At 43.5% G+C, this 18330-nt stretch overlaps 2 protein-coding genes and 1 long non-coding RNA gene across 3 annotated transcripts in view; 1 reads left to right on the top strand and 2 right to left on the bottom strand.

Annotated features, from left to right (window-relative positions):
• Positions 1-9638, bottom strand: part of VPS36 (vacuolar protein sorting 36 homolog) — a 75762-nt gene extending 66124 nt beyond the window's left edge. Inside the window, exons 1-2 of the mRNA XM_040340343.1 lie at positions 9190-9638; positions 1284-1352 (exon numbers count right to left, since the gene is read on the bottom strand). Of these exons, the coding sequence (XP_040196277.1) occupies positions 1284-1352; positions 9190-9285 (165 nt within the window). The 5' untranslated portion in view covers positions 9286-9638. The remainder of the gene's footprint in view (positions 1-1283; positions 1353-9189) is intronic.
• Positions 9639-9999: 361 nt separating this feature from the next.
• CKAP2 (cytoskeleton associated protein 2) overlaps positions 10000-18330 on the top strand; it is a 30454-nt gene continuing 22123 nt past the window's right edge. The window contains exons 1-2 of the mRNA XM_040340342.1: positions 10000-10145; positions 16721-16808. Coding sequence (XP_040196276.1) covers positions 10091-10145; positions 16721-16808 — 143 coding nt within the window. The 5' untranslated portion in view covers positions 10000-10090. The remainder of the gene's footprint in view (positions 10146-16720; positions 16809-18330) is intronic.
• LOC120929113 lies at positions 11833-12520 on the bottom strand. The gene is made up of 4 exons (XR_005747342.1): positions 12448-12520; positions 12283-12329; positions 11960-12149; positions 11833-11872 (listed from the first exon to the last, which is right to left on the bottom strand). It is a non-coding gene; the product is annotated as an uncharacterized LOC120929113 (long non-coding RNA).

Genomic DNA, 18330 nt, shown 5'->3' with positions numbered 1-18330 from the left:
GATTGTTCTCAATACATTGGTGTTTTTCTGAGCCCCCTACAGTGAGGGAAAAAACATTTGATCCTCTTCTGATTTTGTATGTTTTCCCACTAACAAAAAAATGATCAGTCAATATTTTTAAAGGTTGGTTTATTTTAACAGAGAGAGACAGAATCACAACAAAAATATCCCGAAAAACGCATTTTAAAAGGTTATAAATTGATTTGCATTTTAATGAGTGAAATAAAGTATTTGTTCCTATAACAATCAGCAAGAATTCTGGCTCCCAGGTGTCTTCTATATAGGTAACGGATTAGGGGCACTCTCTTAGGCCCCTTTCACACTGAGGAGTTTTTCAGGCGGTACAGCGCTAAAAATAGCACTGCTATACCGCCTGAAAACCTCCTGCACAGCATACTCAATGTGAAAGACGAATATACACCCTGGGGCAGATCCACGTACCTGCGCGTAATCTTCCTCCGGGCGCAGCGTATCTAAGATACACTACGCCGCCGTAACTTTTTTTTTTTGGAATCCTCAAAGAATTCGCGCCGTAAGTTACGGCGGTGTAGTGCTTCTGTTGCGGCGTAAGGGCGCAGAATTCAAATGGATGTAATGGGGGTGTGTTTTATGTTAATACGTCGTGACCCGACGTAAACAACGTTTTTTTTTTAACTGCGCATGCGCCGTCCGTGGGGGTATCCCAGTGCGCATGCTCGAAATTAACCCGGAACAAGCCAATGCTTCCGACGGTGACGTCATTCTACGCAAATCCCTATTCGCGAACGACTTACGCAAACGACGTAAAAAATTCAAAATTGTACGCAGGAACGACGCCCATACTTAACATTGAGTACGCCTCTTAACAGCAGCTTTAACTATACGCCGGAAAAAGCCGAACGCAAACGATGTAAACAAAATGCGCCGGCCGTACGTTCGGGGATCGCCGTAAATAGCTAATTTGCATACTCGACGCGGAATTCGACGGAAACGCCACCTAGCGGCCGCCGAAAAGTTGCAGCTTAGATCCGACAGCGTACTAAGACGTACGCCTGTCGGATCTAGCCGAGATGCCGTCGTATCGTGTTTTGAGGATACAAAACAAAGATACGTCGCGCAAAATTTGAAATTACGCGGCGTATCAATAGATACGCCGGCGTAATTTCTTTGTGGATCTGCCCCTGTGTATGGGTACAAGGTATTAGATGGAGAAGGAATGTCTATTATAAGCACTGATAAAGCTTTGATTATGAATACATTTAAAATTGCGTCAATTACTTACATTCCTGCAGTAAACTACTTACATGATTTTTCTGGTCCCTCCATACAAGTCTATGAGTTGTCAGAAGTAGGGCGCCGGCGTCAAACTTGCACTGGTAGAAAATGAAAAATAAGTGTTGTTATTATAATGGAGTTCATGGAGAAAACATGAAAAAAAAAAAAACTAAACCAAAATAAGAAATGTAAAAGAAGCGGCATAAAGTGTGAACTTGTATCTGCTGCTGTACAGATCTCGGCTCAGCGATGCCCCTAGTGTCTGCAGGCAGTGGTGTGCAATTACATTAGTCAGGTATTTTCATTGAACCAGTAGGCAAAAAACTGATTTGATTCCCCCATCCACACATTCAATCATAGGCGCTAATCGAGTCGGGAAAATCTGACAGAACAGTTGTACAGAAGTGAATCAGTACCTCTGTAGAACCTCCCTGCCCCATACATGGTTCGGAATTTGGTTTCAGCGCGGAATTTCAATCCATGTATGGCCAGATTTCGTTTATATTTCCATGTCAACAGACCTACCCTCCCCCTTTTGTTAAAAATCACCAGGGCTACATTATACAGTGGAACCTTGGATTATAAGCATAATCCATTCCAGGAGAATGCTCGTAATCCAAAGCACTTGCATATCAAAGCGAGTTTCCCCATAGAAGTCAATGGAAACTAAAATAATTTGTTCCGCAATGACTTCTTTGGCATGCAATAACGCATGAGGCCAGAGCCTGTGGGGCGCCGGAGAGCCTCGGAAATACTCGGCTGAACTCAGAAACCCTCGGGCACCTCTGGCCAAATGCGGTACTGCACACACCGCTGTGGCTGAATCCTGCTAGTTTTGCGAGACAACACTTGCAAGTCGGGATTTAAAAAAAAAAATGCTTGTATTGCGAAATGCTCGTTAACCGCGTTACTCCCAAATCAGAGGTTTCACTGTATTAATTATTTTTATGTGGAATGTATAGAGTGTGCCTAAGCAAATGCAAACATTGACTTTCAGAAAGTCATTATTAGAATATTGTTAGTTCTACCCCCACTAAATATTTCAGTGATATGTAAATAGGCTTTTAGGTTAAATGTCACTCTGGCTTCTCATATTTTTTATAGACACCAGGGATTAAATCTCCCTGAAGAATGAGTTTTAAAAGCTACTCTCCTCCTCCCTAGCTGTCCTCCACATGAGGTTTCAATTTGAGAGGGATAGTCTGAAAGCAAACAGTATCTGCTGTGCACTCTCTTTAAAGGGGTTGTAAAAGTTTGTTTTTTATTTTCTAAACCACTTAACGCCCGCCGCACGACTATTTACATCCGCAAAATGGCGCGGACAGACAAATGGGCGTATATATACGTCCTTGCCTTTCCGCGGGTCGGGGGTCCGATCGGGACCCCCCCCCCCCCCCCGCTGCGGGCGGCTTAACTCGGGGAGCGATCCGGGACAAAGCCGCGGCTATTCGTTTATAGCCGCTCCGTCGCGAACGCTTCCCCGTTCTTCACTGTGGCAGCTACATCGATCGTGTCGTCCCCTTTATAGGGGGACACAATCGATGACGTCACACCTACAGCCACACCCCCCTACAGTTGTAAACACACTTCAGGGAATACATAACCCCATCAGCGCCCCCTTGTGGTTAACTCCCAAACTGCAACTGTCATTTTCACAATAAACAATGCATTTTAAATGCATTTTTTGCTGTGAAAATGACAATGGTCCCAAAAATGTGTCAAAATTGTCCGAAGTGTCCGCCATAATGTCGCAGTCACGAAAAAAAAAATCGATGATCGCCGCCATTAGTAGTAAAAATAAAATAATTAATAAAAATGCAATAAAATTACCCCCTATTTGTAAACGCTATACATTTTGCGCTAACCAACCGATAAACGATTATTGCGATTTTTTTTTACCAAAAATAGGTAGAAGAATACGTATCGACCTAAACTGAGTAAAAAAAAAATTAATATATATTTTTGGGGGATATTTATTATAGCAAAAGGTAAAAAATATTGCTCTATTTTTGTTTATAGCGCAAAAAATAAAAACCGCAGAGGTGATCAAATACCACCAAAAGAAAGCTCTATTTGTGGGGAAAAAAAGGACGCCAATTTTGTTTGGAAGCCACGTCGCACGACCGCGCAATTGTCAGTTAAAGCGACGCAGTGCCGAATCGCAAAAAGGGGCCTGGTCCTTTAGCTGCATTTTAGTCCGGGTCTTAAGTGGTTAAAGGAACCTATTTAGAAAATAAAAAACAAACCTTTACAACCCCTTTAAGCACTTTTGAACCGCTCACTGTATATATACACATCATTACTTTGACGTAAAATACCCTGGTATCTTTTTGAACAGTGGGTGGTCCGCTTTCAGATTAAAGTGGTCTCAGCGGCGGATTCGACACAAGATGCCAATCTGTGCCCACAAATGGTGCCAATCAGTGCCCATCACTAATGCCTGCCAGTGCCTCCTTATCAGTGATGCCCATCAGTGCCATCTATTATTGTCGATTAGTGCCACCCATAATTACCTATCAGTGCAGCCTTCCAGTGCCCATCAGTGGAGAAAACTTACCTATGTACAACCTTTTATAAACAGAAAACGTATTTTTTTCAAAATGTGTGGTCTTTTTTTTATTTGTTTAGCAAAAAATCAAAACCCCAGAGGTGATCAAATACCACCAAAAGAAAGTTATATTTGTGGGAACAAAATGATAAAAATTTTGTTTGGGTACAGTGTAGCATGACCGCGCAATTTTCATTTAAACAGCGACAGCGCTGAAAGCTGAATATTGGTTTTGACAGGAAGGGGTGGGAAAGTGCCTGGTATTGAAGTGGTTAACATTTGAATATTTGAAAGACATTTTTATTTTTAAATATTTAGATTGCACTAAAATAATACTTGGAGATCCTGCCAAGAAGGTATTTGTTTACTTGCTTCCTAGTATAGGGCGATAATGCTGCGTCCTTCACTTCCAATTCTTTTTCTAGGTTGTCACACAGTCTTCTGAGAAAGAAGCCATTTAAATCCCTATGGACATGGTACATTGTTGTCACCATCAGGAAACTTGTCCTGAGAAATATCACCGATCACTGGAGTATGCATGTTAGACAAGAACTGTCTGCAGGGGATCAGTTGCACTGAGATGCAAAAGGGTTGGAAAAACACATAAAAACTATTATAACACTTATCTTTATACACAGGGCTTTAGAAACCAAATGCCATTTTATTGGGGCTTACTATAAAGCTGCCACTGTATTAGTCATTGGTAAAAAATGTGATTTGGTTTCCACCTATTGGCCATAGAGATGAATTACATGCCCACCAAAATCCCATATTCAGGACCATACTGACACCTTGTGGTTAAGAAAAAAAATTGTCAGGATGAAAGAAAGTCTTAGATCAGTGGTTCTTAAAGTGGAGGTTCACCCGAAAAGTTAATTTTTAACATTAGATTGAGGCTCATTTTGTCAAGGGTGTTTTTTTTTTTAAATCGAAGCTGTACTTACCGTTTTAGAGAGCGATCTTCTCCGCCGCTTATGGGCTGCGGGACTGGGCGTTCCTACTTGATTGACAGGCTTCCGACGGTCGCATACATCGCGTCACGATTTTCCGAAAGTAGCTGAACGTCGGTGCGCAGGCACCGTATAGAGCAGCACCGACGTTCGGCTTCTTTCGGCTACTCGTGACGCGATGGATGCGACCGTCAGAAGCCTGTCAATCAAATAGGAACGCCCAGTCCCGAAGACCATATCCGGAAGCGGCGGAGAAGATCGCTCTCTACAACGATAAGTACAGCTTTGATTTTAAAAAAAACTACCCGATTCCCCTTGAAATTTTTCTCTGTGCTCCACAGCCGTGTGATTTCATGCAACACGTTTTAAAGCAGTAGTAAACTTGTGATTTTTACCTACAGGTTATAATAAAGCTTACCTGTAGGTAAAATAATTATCTCCTAAGCATGCACTTTTTCTGAGATATTCGCTTGTTTGGTAGCCGGTATGCTGTTTGGTATGCAGTTCCTTCAGAGCTCTGTGCTGTACTATAGGTCGACCGATATGGGTTTTTCCCTGGCCGATGCCGATATTTAGAAATCTGGGCGACCGATGGCCGATATGATGCCGATTTTTTTGGCCGATTTTTTTTGGTGGCACTGGCTCGTGGCACTGGATGGCACCAATTGGCACTGGAAGATGGTACTAGCAGAAGGCACTTATTGGCACTGGCAGGTTGCACTGGATGGCATTGAAAGACGGTACTAGCAGATGGCACTGATTGGCAGGTGGCACTTATTGGCACTGGCACTAATTGACACTGGCAGGTGGCACTGACAGATGGCACTGGCAAGTGGCACTGGTTGGCACTGACTGGCAGGTGGCACTAATTGGCACTGGCAGGTGGCAATAGTAAGCACTGGTTGGCATTGGCAGGTGGCACTGATGGCTTTAGTTGGCACCGGTAGGTGGCACTGGATCGCACTGGCAGGTGGCACTAATTGGCACTGGCAGATGGCACTGGATGGAAGGTGGCACTAATTGGCACTGGATGGTGGCGCTGGTATTGCCACTGGCAAATGGCACTGGAGGGCAACTGGCACTAATTGGCACTGGTGCAAAAACAAATGGCGTCACCCCCCTCAGTACAGACCCCCTCTCCCTCCAATATAGACACCCCCCCCCCTGCTACAGACACCAGAGAGCAGTGTGTGTCCCACGAGCGCGGGCCCCTCCTCCTCTGTGGGCGTAAACAGAGAGGAGGACCGCCCTGCTGGGTGTACCAAGATGGCCGCGGCTCCGGAGCTAGGCCGAAGCCGCAGTCTTTCCTGATGCTGTGACCGCGGCGGCAATCGGCGGATCCGCGGATTTCCCCCCGTGGTCACAGCATCAGGAGAGGCCGCGGCTTCGGCCTAGCTCTGGATCCGTGGCACCGCTAGCGGCCATGTAAAATATCGGCCTAATTTGGATAAAAATCGTCCGATTCCGATTTCTCCAAAACGGCCAAATATCGGCCGATATATCGGTCGACCTCTAGCTGCGACTGTGATGCCCATGCTCGGAAGTGACATCATTGCGGGTCAGCCAATTAGATGGCCGGATGTCCCCGAACCCAAAAGGAAGACTGGGTGGAGAAGGAAGCCTCTGCAGGGGTGACATTGTGCCGCTGGAGGGCTTCCTTTCAAGGCAAGGCTTTTATAATGTTCTAGTATGTGATACAATATTGGCACATTATAAAATAAATTATGTCAGATGAGTCATGTATGGCCTACATATGATGGCAGATCCTAGAGAATGGTAACAAGAAGAAAATGTAACATGGGTGGGACTATAAATGCACCATAAGACATAAATCATGGGTAAAATACAAAAAAAGTTTAATATATAATTATATTAAAAGCAGGAAAAGGTTTTTTAAAAGCAATACACAGTTGTATCTGTATGCATGGTGATCACAGAGGTCAGAAGAATACCCATCAAAGATTGTGAATGGAAAAAAATGAACCCCAATGCGTTTCAGCTTTAGATAGTCTTTGTCAGGAGATTAAATATGATAGGAAAATTCTGGAAAAAAAAAAAAAAACTACCAAAAGGAGTACAAAATAGAATAACAGGATAATAGAATAAGAAAGAATTACAAAGATAACATAATAGAAAAAAGCAAAAATACGTCATTAGAACACTCATGATGTTGATGGGAGGACCAACCCAATAAAAAGACCCCCCCCCCCCCCCCGAGACTCCCTCAAGCAAATTGGTAGGCAAAGGGGGATTCAAGGGGCAATGGCAGAAATTGTACAGTAATATATCAGCCCCCCAAAAAAAGGTGAGGGGGGCTATATCACTGCAATTAAATGCGCTTATCTTGAGCTGAGATATTTATGTGCAATTTCTGATAGCGGTTATTATCCTTTGAATCCCCCTTTGCCTACGGGGTTGCTTGAGGGGGTGTCTTTTTATTGGGTCGGTCCCCACCATCAACATCGTGAGTGTTTTTTGCTTTTTTTCTATAATGTTATATTTGTAATTCTTTCTCTTGATATTATATTTTGTACTCCTTGGTTATTTTTATTTTTTTTCCCTGAATTTACCCATCATATTTAATCCGCTAAAGAAGACTATGAAAGTTTAAACGCGTAGAATTTCATTTTTTCCCCCCCATTCATGATCTTTGATTGATGGGTACGACTATGTATTGCTTTTTTAACCTTTTCCTGTTTTTAATATAATTGTATAAACAACTTTTTTTGTTGTATTTTACCCCCCTGATGTTTGTATTATTGTGCCTTTAATGTCCCATCCATATTACATTTATTTTTGTACACATTATCATGGCTTGACAAATCCCGGGCGCCAAGTCGCCTTGGCGACTAGAAATGGTGTCCTGGCGACTTGGCTTGGAAGGTGGGCAAAAAAAAAAAAAAAATGTTTTTGAGCTGGCGCCATCTGGTGGTGAGCCGTTGGTATTACAAGTTATTACCACCAGATGTGAGCTGGCGCCATCTGGTGGTGGCCGTTGGTATTAAAAGTTAAGCATTACAAGTTAAACAGCAATTCTAATGTAATTTTTCACTATTTTCACTGCCATCTTCTTCCCTCTAATTAGAACCCCCAAACATTATATATATTTTTTATCCTAACACATTAGAGAATAAAATGGCGATCATTGCAATACTTTCTGTCACGCCGTATTTGCGCAGCGGTCTTACAAGTGCACTTTTTGGGGAAAAAATTACACTTTTTTTATTAAAAAAATAAGACAACAGTAAAGTTATCCCCATTTTTTTTTAATATTATGAAAGATAATGTTACGCCGAGTAAATTCACCCAACATGTCACGCTTCAAAACTGCGTCCGCTCGTGGAATGCCGACAAACTTTTACCCTTTAAAATCTTCATAGGCGACGTTTAAAAAAATCTACAGGTTGCATGTTTTGAGTTACAGAGGAGGACTAGGGCTAGAATTATTGCTCTCGCTCTACCAATCGCGGCGATACCTCACATGTGTGGTTTGAACACGGTTTACATATGCGGGCGCTGCTCACGTATGTGTTCGCTTCTGCGCACAAGCTCATCGGGACGGGGTGCGTTCTCTGGCTCCTAACTTTTTTAGCTGGCTCCTAGATTCCAAGCAAATTTGTCAAACCCTGCATTATATTACCTCGCAGGAGAATTTTTTTATTTTATTTTTTTCAGAAGTTTACCATAGCTTTAAAAATGTCACACCACGACATACAGAAAAGCATGTAAATGCGCACAAACACACTGCACCTATCACCCACAAAATTTAGGTTGGAGGAAACATGCCTTTAAAAAAAAAATAAAAAAAATAACTTTGCTGAAAAATGCGCATAAACACGTACAGAAGTGCAATTAAATTCAGGCGAGTTTTTATGTGCATTGTAGTGTGAATGGGCCCTAGGATGGAACTAAAGCCTGTGAATACTCTCTGCCTCCTCAATCATGTGAGGTCTATGAACTCCCCTGCTGACAATGACGTCATGTGCGGTGCAGGGAATTCGGGTGATTTGATTGGCCAGAACAGAATGATACAACTCCCATACATGCTCATGGGAGATCATTCTGCATGCGCAAAAAAAGAGATTGTGAACATTGCAGAAGTTTGTGTCACCGCAGAATTTTAGTTCCACTTTACATACAATGACAGGTGTGTAAAATTCTGCAATGACACAAACTTCTGCAATGTTCACAATCTCTTTTTTGCGCATACAGAATGATCTCCCATGAGCATGTATAGGAGTTGTATCATTCTGTGCTGGCCAATCAAAACAGCCAAATTTGTTTTAAAAAACAGCCCTTTAAAACAAAAACCCCTCCCAATTTTTTTTATAATGTGATGTCAGCTCCCCACCCCGGCAGAAAAATGCTTGAGCATTAATAATAATTTATTCTGGTCATTGTCTGTGTAAATAAAGCTCTATGACAGCCAGCACTGACCTTATCCTCCCCATCTGACAGGCGCACCCCTCTCTGCTGGATCACCAGTGTCTCCTCAATCTCCAGCAGCCCAGTGGACCACGAGAAGCGATCCATACCCACAGATGACACCGGGCCACTAACAAGGAAACCAGACCCAGGCTCCGACTTCAGCAGGAAGTCAATACACCGCGATGAAAACAAACCCCTTCCTAAAAAGGAGAACCGAGACGCAGGACGTCGGCCATTGTTTTGAAGCTCAAAATCCTATGACATCTAATGGCAAGGAGTCAACAAAATGGCTCCCTGTGTGGGGACATATTTTCCTTAACAGCCAATGACACGCTATAACATATGATCGGCCGATAAAGCAACCAGTGACAAGTTCCAACTTTCCTTCCTGAAAATCACGTGATCGCAAAAGAAAGCGCAGCGGGACCTTTCTACAGTACATACAACTTATATTGGAATGCAGCCATTGGAGGGGGGGGGCTGTTATAATGGGTGAAATTGTTCAGCCAATCTGTTGTCATTCATTATCACCAGAGGCGACCCGTCAGGTTAGGTAACGTCTGACGGAACACACCGGTGTTCTAGCAGAAAGCCATTACTCGGCCTACTGCGCATGCGCGATGCGTTTCACAGTGCTTTCTGATAGGCAATTGTGTTTCGGCCACACCCACCAAAGCTAACCCGCCCTTATTGGCTCAGCAGAAAAAAAACTCTGTATTATCACGTGACAAATACTTTGAACTGATTGGTTAAGCGGCAATAACATGGTATTTAGCCAATCACAGGTTCTCGGTTTCTGGAGGAGAGTTGTGATTGGAGAAAAATATAATCGGGAACCAATCGCGCAGGGGGGAAGGCGGTGCTAGAGACGGAACGGTTTTCAAACTGTCTTAGGAGAGGAGTGAGTGTGATGAGCGGAGAGATGGTGGCTGTAACGGCAGTGCGGAGGGGATTGAGGCGTACAGGTGAGTGGGGTACACAGGCGGTGTATGGGGGGGTTCTCTATAGGTTATCACTAATATATGTCACCCGGCTTAGGAACTCGGGTGATCTGAGGCTTCCCTGTACAAGTCCCTACATGTCCTGGGAGCTGGACAACAGAGCTCACATGGACCAATCCTATTCCTTGTTTTTTTACCCTCCAAATAAAAGCTAAAGTCTGATTGGTCAGGGCAGTATTCTGATTTGCCAAATGAATTGAGAACCTTCCCCTGTGAGGCTCCTGTGTCCCGGGGATGTGCACAGAAACGCGTCTGTTCCCAGAATGCATGCAAAACGCGTGTCGCGTATCCACTGCCATTGGTTCTAGGGCCTTGTGCACGCAGGGCGCTTTCCTAACTCCTCATTTTCCTCCTGGCAGCACAGTTTTTTCAGAAAAAGCAATCGACATTTAGCTCTCGTTCACATTGACTTGGAAATCGTGTGACATCATCTGAAGTCGCACAATTTCAAAGTTGCATGTCGGTGTGACTCGGAAGACATCTGTGCGGCTTCATGTGTAGATTTCTATTCAAGTCACACCTGAAATCCCCAAAAGTAGTGCAGGAACTACTTTTGCAAATCGTCGCAGCGCTGCAAAGTCGGTGTCGCACCGCTTTGAACAGTGCCATTGCCGGTGACTTGTCCTCAATGTTCCCCTAACGGGGAAGTTCCTTCACTGACTGCGCAGGCGCAAACTTCCCGATGGAAATCTCCGAACCTCGCCCGGCATCCAGGCTCATTCTTTAACATCTCCGTGGATTGGAGGATGTTAAAAAAAGAGCCAGGAGGCCGAGCAAAGCGAGCCGTCCGAGCGCAGCGACGACTTGAGGCCGACTGGCCACTTACTTCGAAATCCACGTCGCCCTGGATGCCGGCCGCCGTTCGGGGATTTCCGTCAGCAAGTTTGCACCTGCGCAGTCCTTGAAGGAACTTTCCCGATAGCTGGAACCATCTCAGGGCATCAGTTTGCGCATGCGCTGGAACTTCCACGATACCTGGAACCAGCACGGCAGATCACCGGCAATAGGCTGCGACTTGTCATGCGATTTGAACTGTCGCTCCAATGTGAACAGGGGCTTTGCCACATTTAGGCGCATCAATAATGATGTATTCCGGCCACTGAAATAATTAAAGTGGAACTTCAGAAAAATTAAAGCGCTCCAAGCTGGCCAAAAAATAAATAAAATGTAGCTGCTGACCTTGATTGCAAAGACTTGTTTTGTTTTTGTTTGGTTTTTGTTTTTGTTTGGTTTTTGTTTTCGTTTGTTTTTTGATTTTTTTTTTTTTTTATATATATATAGAACAAACATGTCATGCTTACCTCCTCTGTGCAAGGGTTTTTCACAGAGTGGCCCAGATCCTCCTTTTCTATGAATAGAACATCTATTATGGTTTGGTCTCAAATAGTTGCCGACACCCCTGATGAACAGAAAAAAATGGAGGATCCCCCAGGGTGGGGCTTTTTAGGCAACAGTAGTACAAGTAGTCATGGTAGATACAAAATATATAATAGTTTAATAATAACAGGACGGTATCAAACAATGTTCAGTAAACGTATATAGTACAAAGGTTTAAAAACAACACATTAATGGGGTGTATTGGAAAAAAGGTGAAGAGTCCACAATATAAATACTGGGCCCAACGCGTTTCGGGTTTCCTTCTTCAGGGACCGAAGTATGTGTGGAGTCAGAAAGTGTAACAGACAACTTTTCTAGAAAACAAATAAATGACAATGTGTTGAAAATAATAACATACAGATGAAAAACATTAAACTGGTACAGATAAGAAAAAATCATACCACCCGAGAAGTTTCAACGGCTCAGCACACCCCTTAAAAGGACATCGCAATCGGGACGCATGGCAAGCCTCAGATGGTAAGGAGAGGAGTGAGGACTGGCATCTAATATCAATCACAGCGTAGCAAGACCTTTGGCCCGAAGTGTCACAGCGTAAAAGTTTATTGATTGTGTATATATATATATTTTTACCTGTCCAAAATATAAATAAGAGGACAGGATAATATCAACGGTGCCGCAGGCAACAAAAACGAAAAAGAACGCAAAAAAGGATCGCAAAAAAGAAAGCTGAACCAAGATTTTATATATGAGGCTAGAGACATACCTGTAATGACAAAAAGTGGCCAGAGAGGTCAGTAGAGGGATCGGAAGCTAAAAAATAAATGAAAGAAATAAATCCCAGTTTAGAGATGTACAGAGTATAGGAAATGGCATGTAAAGCAATAGTATGGGGGTCAGGGTGGGAAACATGAAGGGACAAAGTACTTACATGGGAAGAAAACACAAGCAGTGTAGAGTGTGTACAGCTGCTGCAGCCATCCAGCAATGTCTGACATTGTGGGACTGCTTGGCTTTTAAATAGGAGAGGGGGAGGAGTAAGGTGGGAGGGGTCAAGGTGGGCCAAAGGTCTTGCTACGCTGTGATTGATATTGGATGCCAGTCCTCACTCCTCTCCTTACCATCTGAGGCTTGCCATGCGTCCCGATTGCGATGTCCTTTTAAGGGGTGTGCTGAGCCGTTGAAACTTCTCGGGTGGTATGATTTTTTCTTATCTGTACCAGTTTAATGTTTTTCATCTGTATGTTATTATTTTCAACACATTGTCATTTATTTGTTTTCTAGAAAAGTTGTCTGTTACACTTTCTGACTCCACACATACTTCGGTCCCTGAAGAAGGAAACCCGAAACGCGTTGGGCCCAGTATTTATATTGTGGACTCTTCACCTTTTTTCCAATACACCCCATTAATGTGTTGTTTTTAAACCTTTGTACTATATACGTTTACTGAACATTGTTTGATACTGTCCTGTTATTATTAAACTATTATATATTTTGTATCTACCATGACTACTTGTACTACTGTTGCCTAAAAAGCCCCACCCTGGGGGATCCTCCATTTTTTTCAGATCCTCCTTTTCTGGGTTCATCCGGTGGCGCTCCTGGCTCCTCTTCATCCAGTGCCACCATGGGGGCACTCGTGTGGGCATGCTCCTGAATCCTGCTGCTGCGTTAATTGACACAGACAGCAGGACTTGAGGCCCCCCCCCTCGGCTCCCACGTCATTGGAACCAATGGCTTCCGCTGCTGTCAATTTATCCAATGAGGACCCGGAAACATAGAATGCATTAAGGTGAAAAACCATGAGACTTTCCAACTCCTTTTAATATAAGAAAACTTACCTGTCCAGGGATCCAGCAATGTTGGCACCGAGCCGCTTCAATTGGCTGCAGGTCCAGGCGCCGGTATCTTTACTAAGGGAAACCGGCAGCGAAGCCTTCAGGTTTCACAGTCCGTTCCCTACTGCACATGTGCGAGTCACACTATGCTTTCTGAATGGTTCTGCTGTCTTCTGGGACATGTGTGTGTCTCAGAAGACATGGGGAGCGTGCCTGTCACAACGATCTTACCAGGAAGTGAGAGAGGGTACTCGCTGCAAAAACAGGTGCGAACCAGCAGAGCTTCCCCTTTTGGGCATCGCACTGCCTTGAATCTGTTGTAAAGCATCCTATGCATTAAGGTGAAAAAACACCTTGCACTCTCAGGGGGGCCCAGGGCCGGATTCCAAACAAGGCCAGGCCTCGGGGCGGCACTGCAGCTGAGAGGAGAGGACACTTTAATTTCCCCCCCCTGTCATTTCACGGATGTGAGAGGAGAGAAAACAGAGGGAAGAGGAGGTGAGATGGTTTTCAGTGTAATTTTCGGCAGCAGCACCCCCCCAATGTTCAATGTCCTTTTTGGCAGCAACACCCCCCCCCCCCCAGTTCTCAATGTCATTTTCAGCAGCAGCATCCCCCCTGCTTCCCAGTGTCCTGCCGAAAAAGTCCCCTGGCGGATAATGTCTCCCCTGTACTGTGCAGGCGGGGGTGGCATTGAAGGACCCGGCCTTGAGGCGGCAAAGGGAGTAAACCCCCCCCCCCCATTTTACTTACCTGAACCACGAAAATCTGGGGGCGCAATGGTTTCCTCCAGCTTGAGGTGGCTCTTCATTGGAGATTGATAGCAGGGCAGCCATTGGCTCCCGCTGCTGTCAATCAAATCAATGACGCGGTGCGCCGGGGGCAGGGCTGAGTGATACACTTGGCTATGGCCGCCGACTGTATTACACGGGAGCGCGTCCGCAAGCTAACCCCCTTGGGAGAGCGCTTCCCAGAAGGGGGGTGGCTCTTGTGGGGAGGAGCTGAGAGAGTTGCCAAGGGACCCCAGAAGACGAAGATCGGGGCCACTCCGTGCAAGATGAACTGCTCAGTGAAGGGAAGTATGACATGTTTATGTGTGTGTTGTGTGTGTGTTTTTTTTTTTTTTTTTTTTTTACTCTTACAACCCCTTTAAGTCCTCCTGCTAGATCAGTGTTTCTCAACTCCAGTCCTCAAGGCGCACCAACAGGTCATGTTTTTAGGATTTCCCTCAGTTGAAATGGCTGTGGTAATTTAAAGGCAGTGAAACTGATCAAATCACCTGTGCAAAAAAATTGGAAAGCCTGAAAACATGACCTGTTGGGGCGCCTTGAGGACTGGAGTTAAGAAACACTGTGCTAGATCACTTCATACAGGCCTCTTTTGCAGGTCTATCTATGTGAAACATTAAAAAGCAGAATTAAACCCTCCTATCCTATACAGCCAAGGAAGCTGCTTCTGTTTGATCTGCAACTGCCACCCTGCTGCATATGTGATCAGCTATGACACCAGACATTTGATGGTTTGACAGTTTGGTTGAGGACACAAGCAAATGTGATAGTTGGCAATGCCAGGAATGTAACTTTTTTTTGTTTTTAAACATTTAATTCAATGAGTTTAGTTCTGCTGTATGATTTACTGCTGCTCTGGGCTTCAGAAAAATGGCGGCCTCCGGCAAGAAGAGATGGCACAATGCTAGAAACAATTTCCAGCACACACTAATTTTGGTAGCGTAATTATTAATGTTCCTATTTTTAGGATGTTGTTGTGGGTAAAGTTCTGCTTTAATGCTCAAGCGCTAAATGTGCGCAGAGTTTGGACACATCAAGCGTTTTTTTCTGCTTGTGTATTCACAAATGTGGCAATGTGTGCTCCTGACTTTCTCTAAGGCTACATTCACACCGGCGATTGAACACCCAACAAAAATTCCAGCGCAATTATGTGGTTGCTATTATCTTTTCAGTGTCTTGCTTATCAGTACTGCAGCTTAGGATGGCCATTCATTATACAATTTTCATTTAGATTTACCAAAAGCATATAATTTGAAGTCAAACTCTAAACACTTTCAATTTGTATGCAATCAGGCCCTTGCACTACATAGTTGTAGGTAAATCTAGAGAAAATAAAAACGATAAAATTGTATAAAGTATGGCCAGCTTAGAGTCCATACATACATATAATTAGGGTTGTACCGATACTAAGCATTTCCCCGAGTACTTGTACTCAGGGAAAATGCTCCGATACTTCACCCGATACCTGACTTTCCCTGTATCCTCCTCCAGTTCCCCCATCCGTTCTGCTCTCCCCCTCCACGCTCCATGTCCCCCCTCCATGCCACTGCTATCCTCCTGGGTTCTGCTCTCCCCCACCATGCTCTGTGTCCCCCCTTCTGTACCGCTGCTATCCTCCTTGGCTCTGCGCTCCCCCTCCATGCCCCATGTCCTCCCTCCGTGCCGCTGCTGTCACCCTCCGTGCCGCTGCTTCCCCCCTCTGTGGTGTCGCTCTCCATGTCCTCCTTCTCCACCCCCTCTGTCCGGGATGGAGAGCGGCGGTAGGAGCCGCCGAACCCAGCTCCTACCTTTTCCGAATGAACAGAGTCAGTGATCACTGACTCTGTTTATTCATATAACTGAAACATTGTAACCTGTGTTTACAATGTTTCAGTTTATGAATGGATAGGAGCCTCTGTCTTCTCTCCATTCATTTTCAGTGCAGCTGAGAAAGGGACTGTCCTTACTCCCTTTCTCTGTCTCAAAGGGGAGATATCAGAGGTCTGTTAAGACCCCTGATATCTCACCAAAGACCCCCCCCCCCCCCAACCGGGCTGAATGAAAAAATAATAATTTGCAATAAATAATTAATTTTTTTAAAATGTAAATAAAAATAAAAAAAAGACACACTGACACTACACCCCCCCCCCCTAAAAAATAAAAATAGTAAAAAATAAAAATAGTGTAAAAAAAAAAAAATACTGTCACGTGACATTAAAAAAAAAAAAAGTATCGGCGAGTACTTGGTCTCAAAAAAGTGGTATCGCGACAACCCAAATAAATAAAAATATATATATATATATATATATATATATATATATATATATATATATATATATATATATATATATATATATATATATATATATATATATATATATATATATATAATCTCTATCCATGAACACAGCTGCATGTTACCTAGGTTTAAAATTTTCCTTATCACTGATTAAAAACTAAAGTTAATTTGACCGCGATAACAATTTAGAAAAACAAACACATCCTTTTAAAAAAAAAAAATTTTTTTTTTTATGAAATTCTACTTGTTTTAGGACTGAAAGGCTGTCAGATTAATATTTGTCTTGTTTTTCTAAACTAGAGCCAATGAAAAAACTTCCAGAGGTTAGCATACCTAGAAAAATGGCTACTCTGAAATCCAAGAAGACTGAGAAACCGAATGAGATCCGGTAAGTAGTCTTGTACTGTACAGTATTTTAGGAAACCCAAGTTCAATGACCAGCATTTCTAAGTCCATCTCCTATATGCTGTGCCCAGGCAAGCAATTATGTTTGTGACATCACTTGCTCCATTATAAGCAATCAACTTGGTAGATTGTGATTTGTGGTGCTCTCTGTAGTAGTGACACTGATCAGGGGTGTGTGGGTTTTTTTTTTTTTCTGATTACTTATTACAGTAATGATCACAGTATAAGAAATTACTTTTTCTCTGTGAATGGCAATTGTAATGGCTGTGATTGGCCACAGCTACTGTATTACATGGTACTGGTCCACTGTGATGGTCCCTGTACCACGTGATCACTGTGATCAATTGGAGATCACAGTAGTACACAATGTCTGTTTTGTTTATAAGTGACATGTGATTGGTAACAGGGCCACACACAGCAGCCAAATATAATGATCTGTGTTCCACTATGTCCAGTAAACAAAGTGTGTCACCAATCACACCGCTGAGCGGCCCCTAGGGTGTGCGCGAGTGGGAGCAAGTCATACGAGGTCCAACCAAGATAACGGAGCACCCAACTGGTCACATTATTACAATAGGTTGGGTGGGAAGTGGTGAATCATACAGTAGACGTATGCCTTTTTAAATATGTATTCCTAACTCAAAGTGCCTTACATATATGCAGAGGACCGCAATTAATTGCACTGCATGTTCCAAACAAATGGAAGTGAGGTGTGGCAGGTCAAGGAGGCTGAGAAATGCAAACTATCTCATGAATAATACTTTTGTGGAACATCTAGGGGTTGATTTACTAAAACTGCAGGATGCGGCTGTGCATGGTAGCCAATTGGCTTTGAACTTCAGCTTGTTCAATTAAACTGATTGGTTTCTCTGTAGAGCTGCTCTAAATTTTGCACTCTTCCATTTTAGTAAATCGTCCCCCATAGTAGTGGATGTGTTATACCTGACAAGCGCCTCTCAAGGTTTTTTTTATTTTTTTGGCCAAAGCTCCTAAACTCAACTCCATAAAAGGCTATGTGTCATGTACAGTTTAGAAGAGTTAGACCTCTTTCACAGTCAGGCAGTTTTCAGGCGTTTTTAGTGCAAAAATTAGCGCCTGTAAAGCAGCTGAAAAGCGCCTCTCATGCCAAAATAGGGTATAGTTTTCTGTCATTTTTAGTGATGATTTATTTTTTACTAGTAATGGCGGCAATCAGCGTTTTTTTTTTTTTTTTTTTTTTTTTCCGACACTATTTTGGGGCCATTGTCATTTTTACAGCAAACAGTGCTATAAAAATGCATGGATTACTGTGAAAATGACACTGGCAGTGAAGAGGTTAACCTTTAGAGGGCTCTAAAGGGGTTAAGTGTTCCCTAATGTGTGTTTTTTACTGTAGGTGGGCGTGTGACGTCACTGATCGTCGTTCCCTATGACGGGGAACAGACAATCAGTGACGAGCTCACTAGGAAGCCCGGGGAGAGGTTTGTTTGCACTTGCCTCTCCCCGTTCTTCAGCTCTGTGACCCG

Source organism: Rana temporaria, chromosome 2, assembly GCF_905171775.1.
Source record: "Rana temporaria chromosome 2, aRanTem1.1, whole genome shotgun sequence".
Classification (NCBI taxonomy): Eukaryota; Metazoa; Chordata; class Amphibia; order Anura; family Ranidae; genus Rana; species Rana temporaria.
The sequence above is the reverse complement of the archived record's forward strand: the minus strand, read 5'-3'. Positions and strand labels throughout refer to the sequence as shown.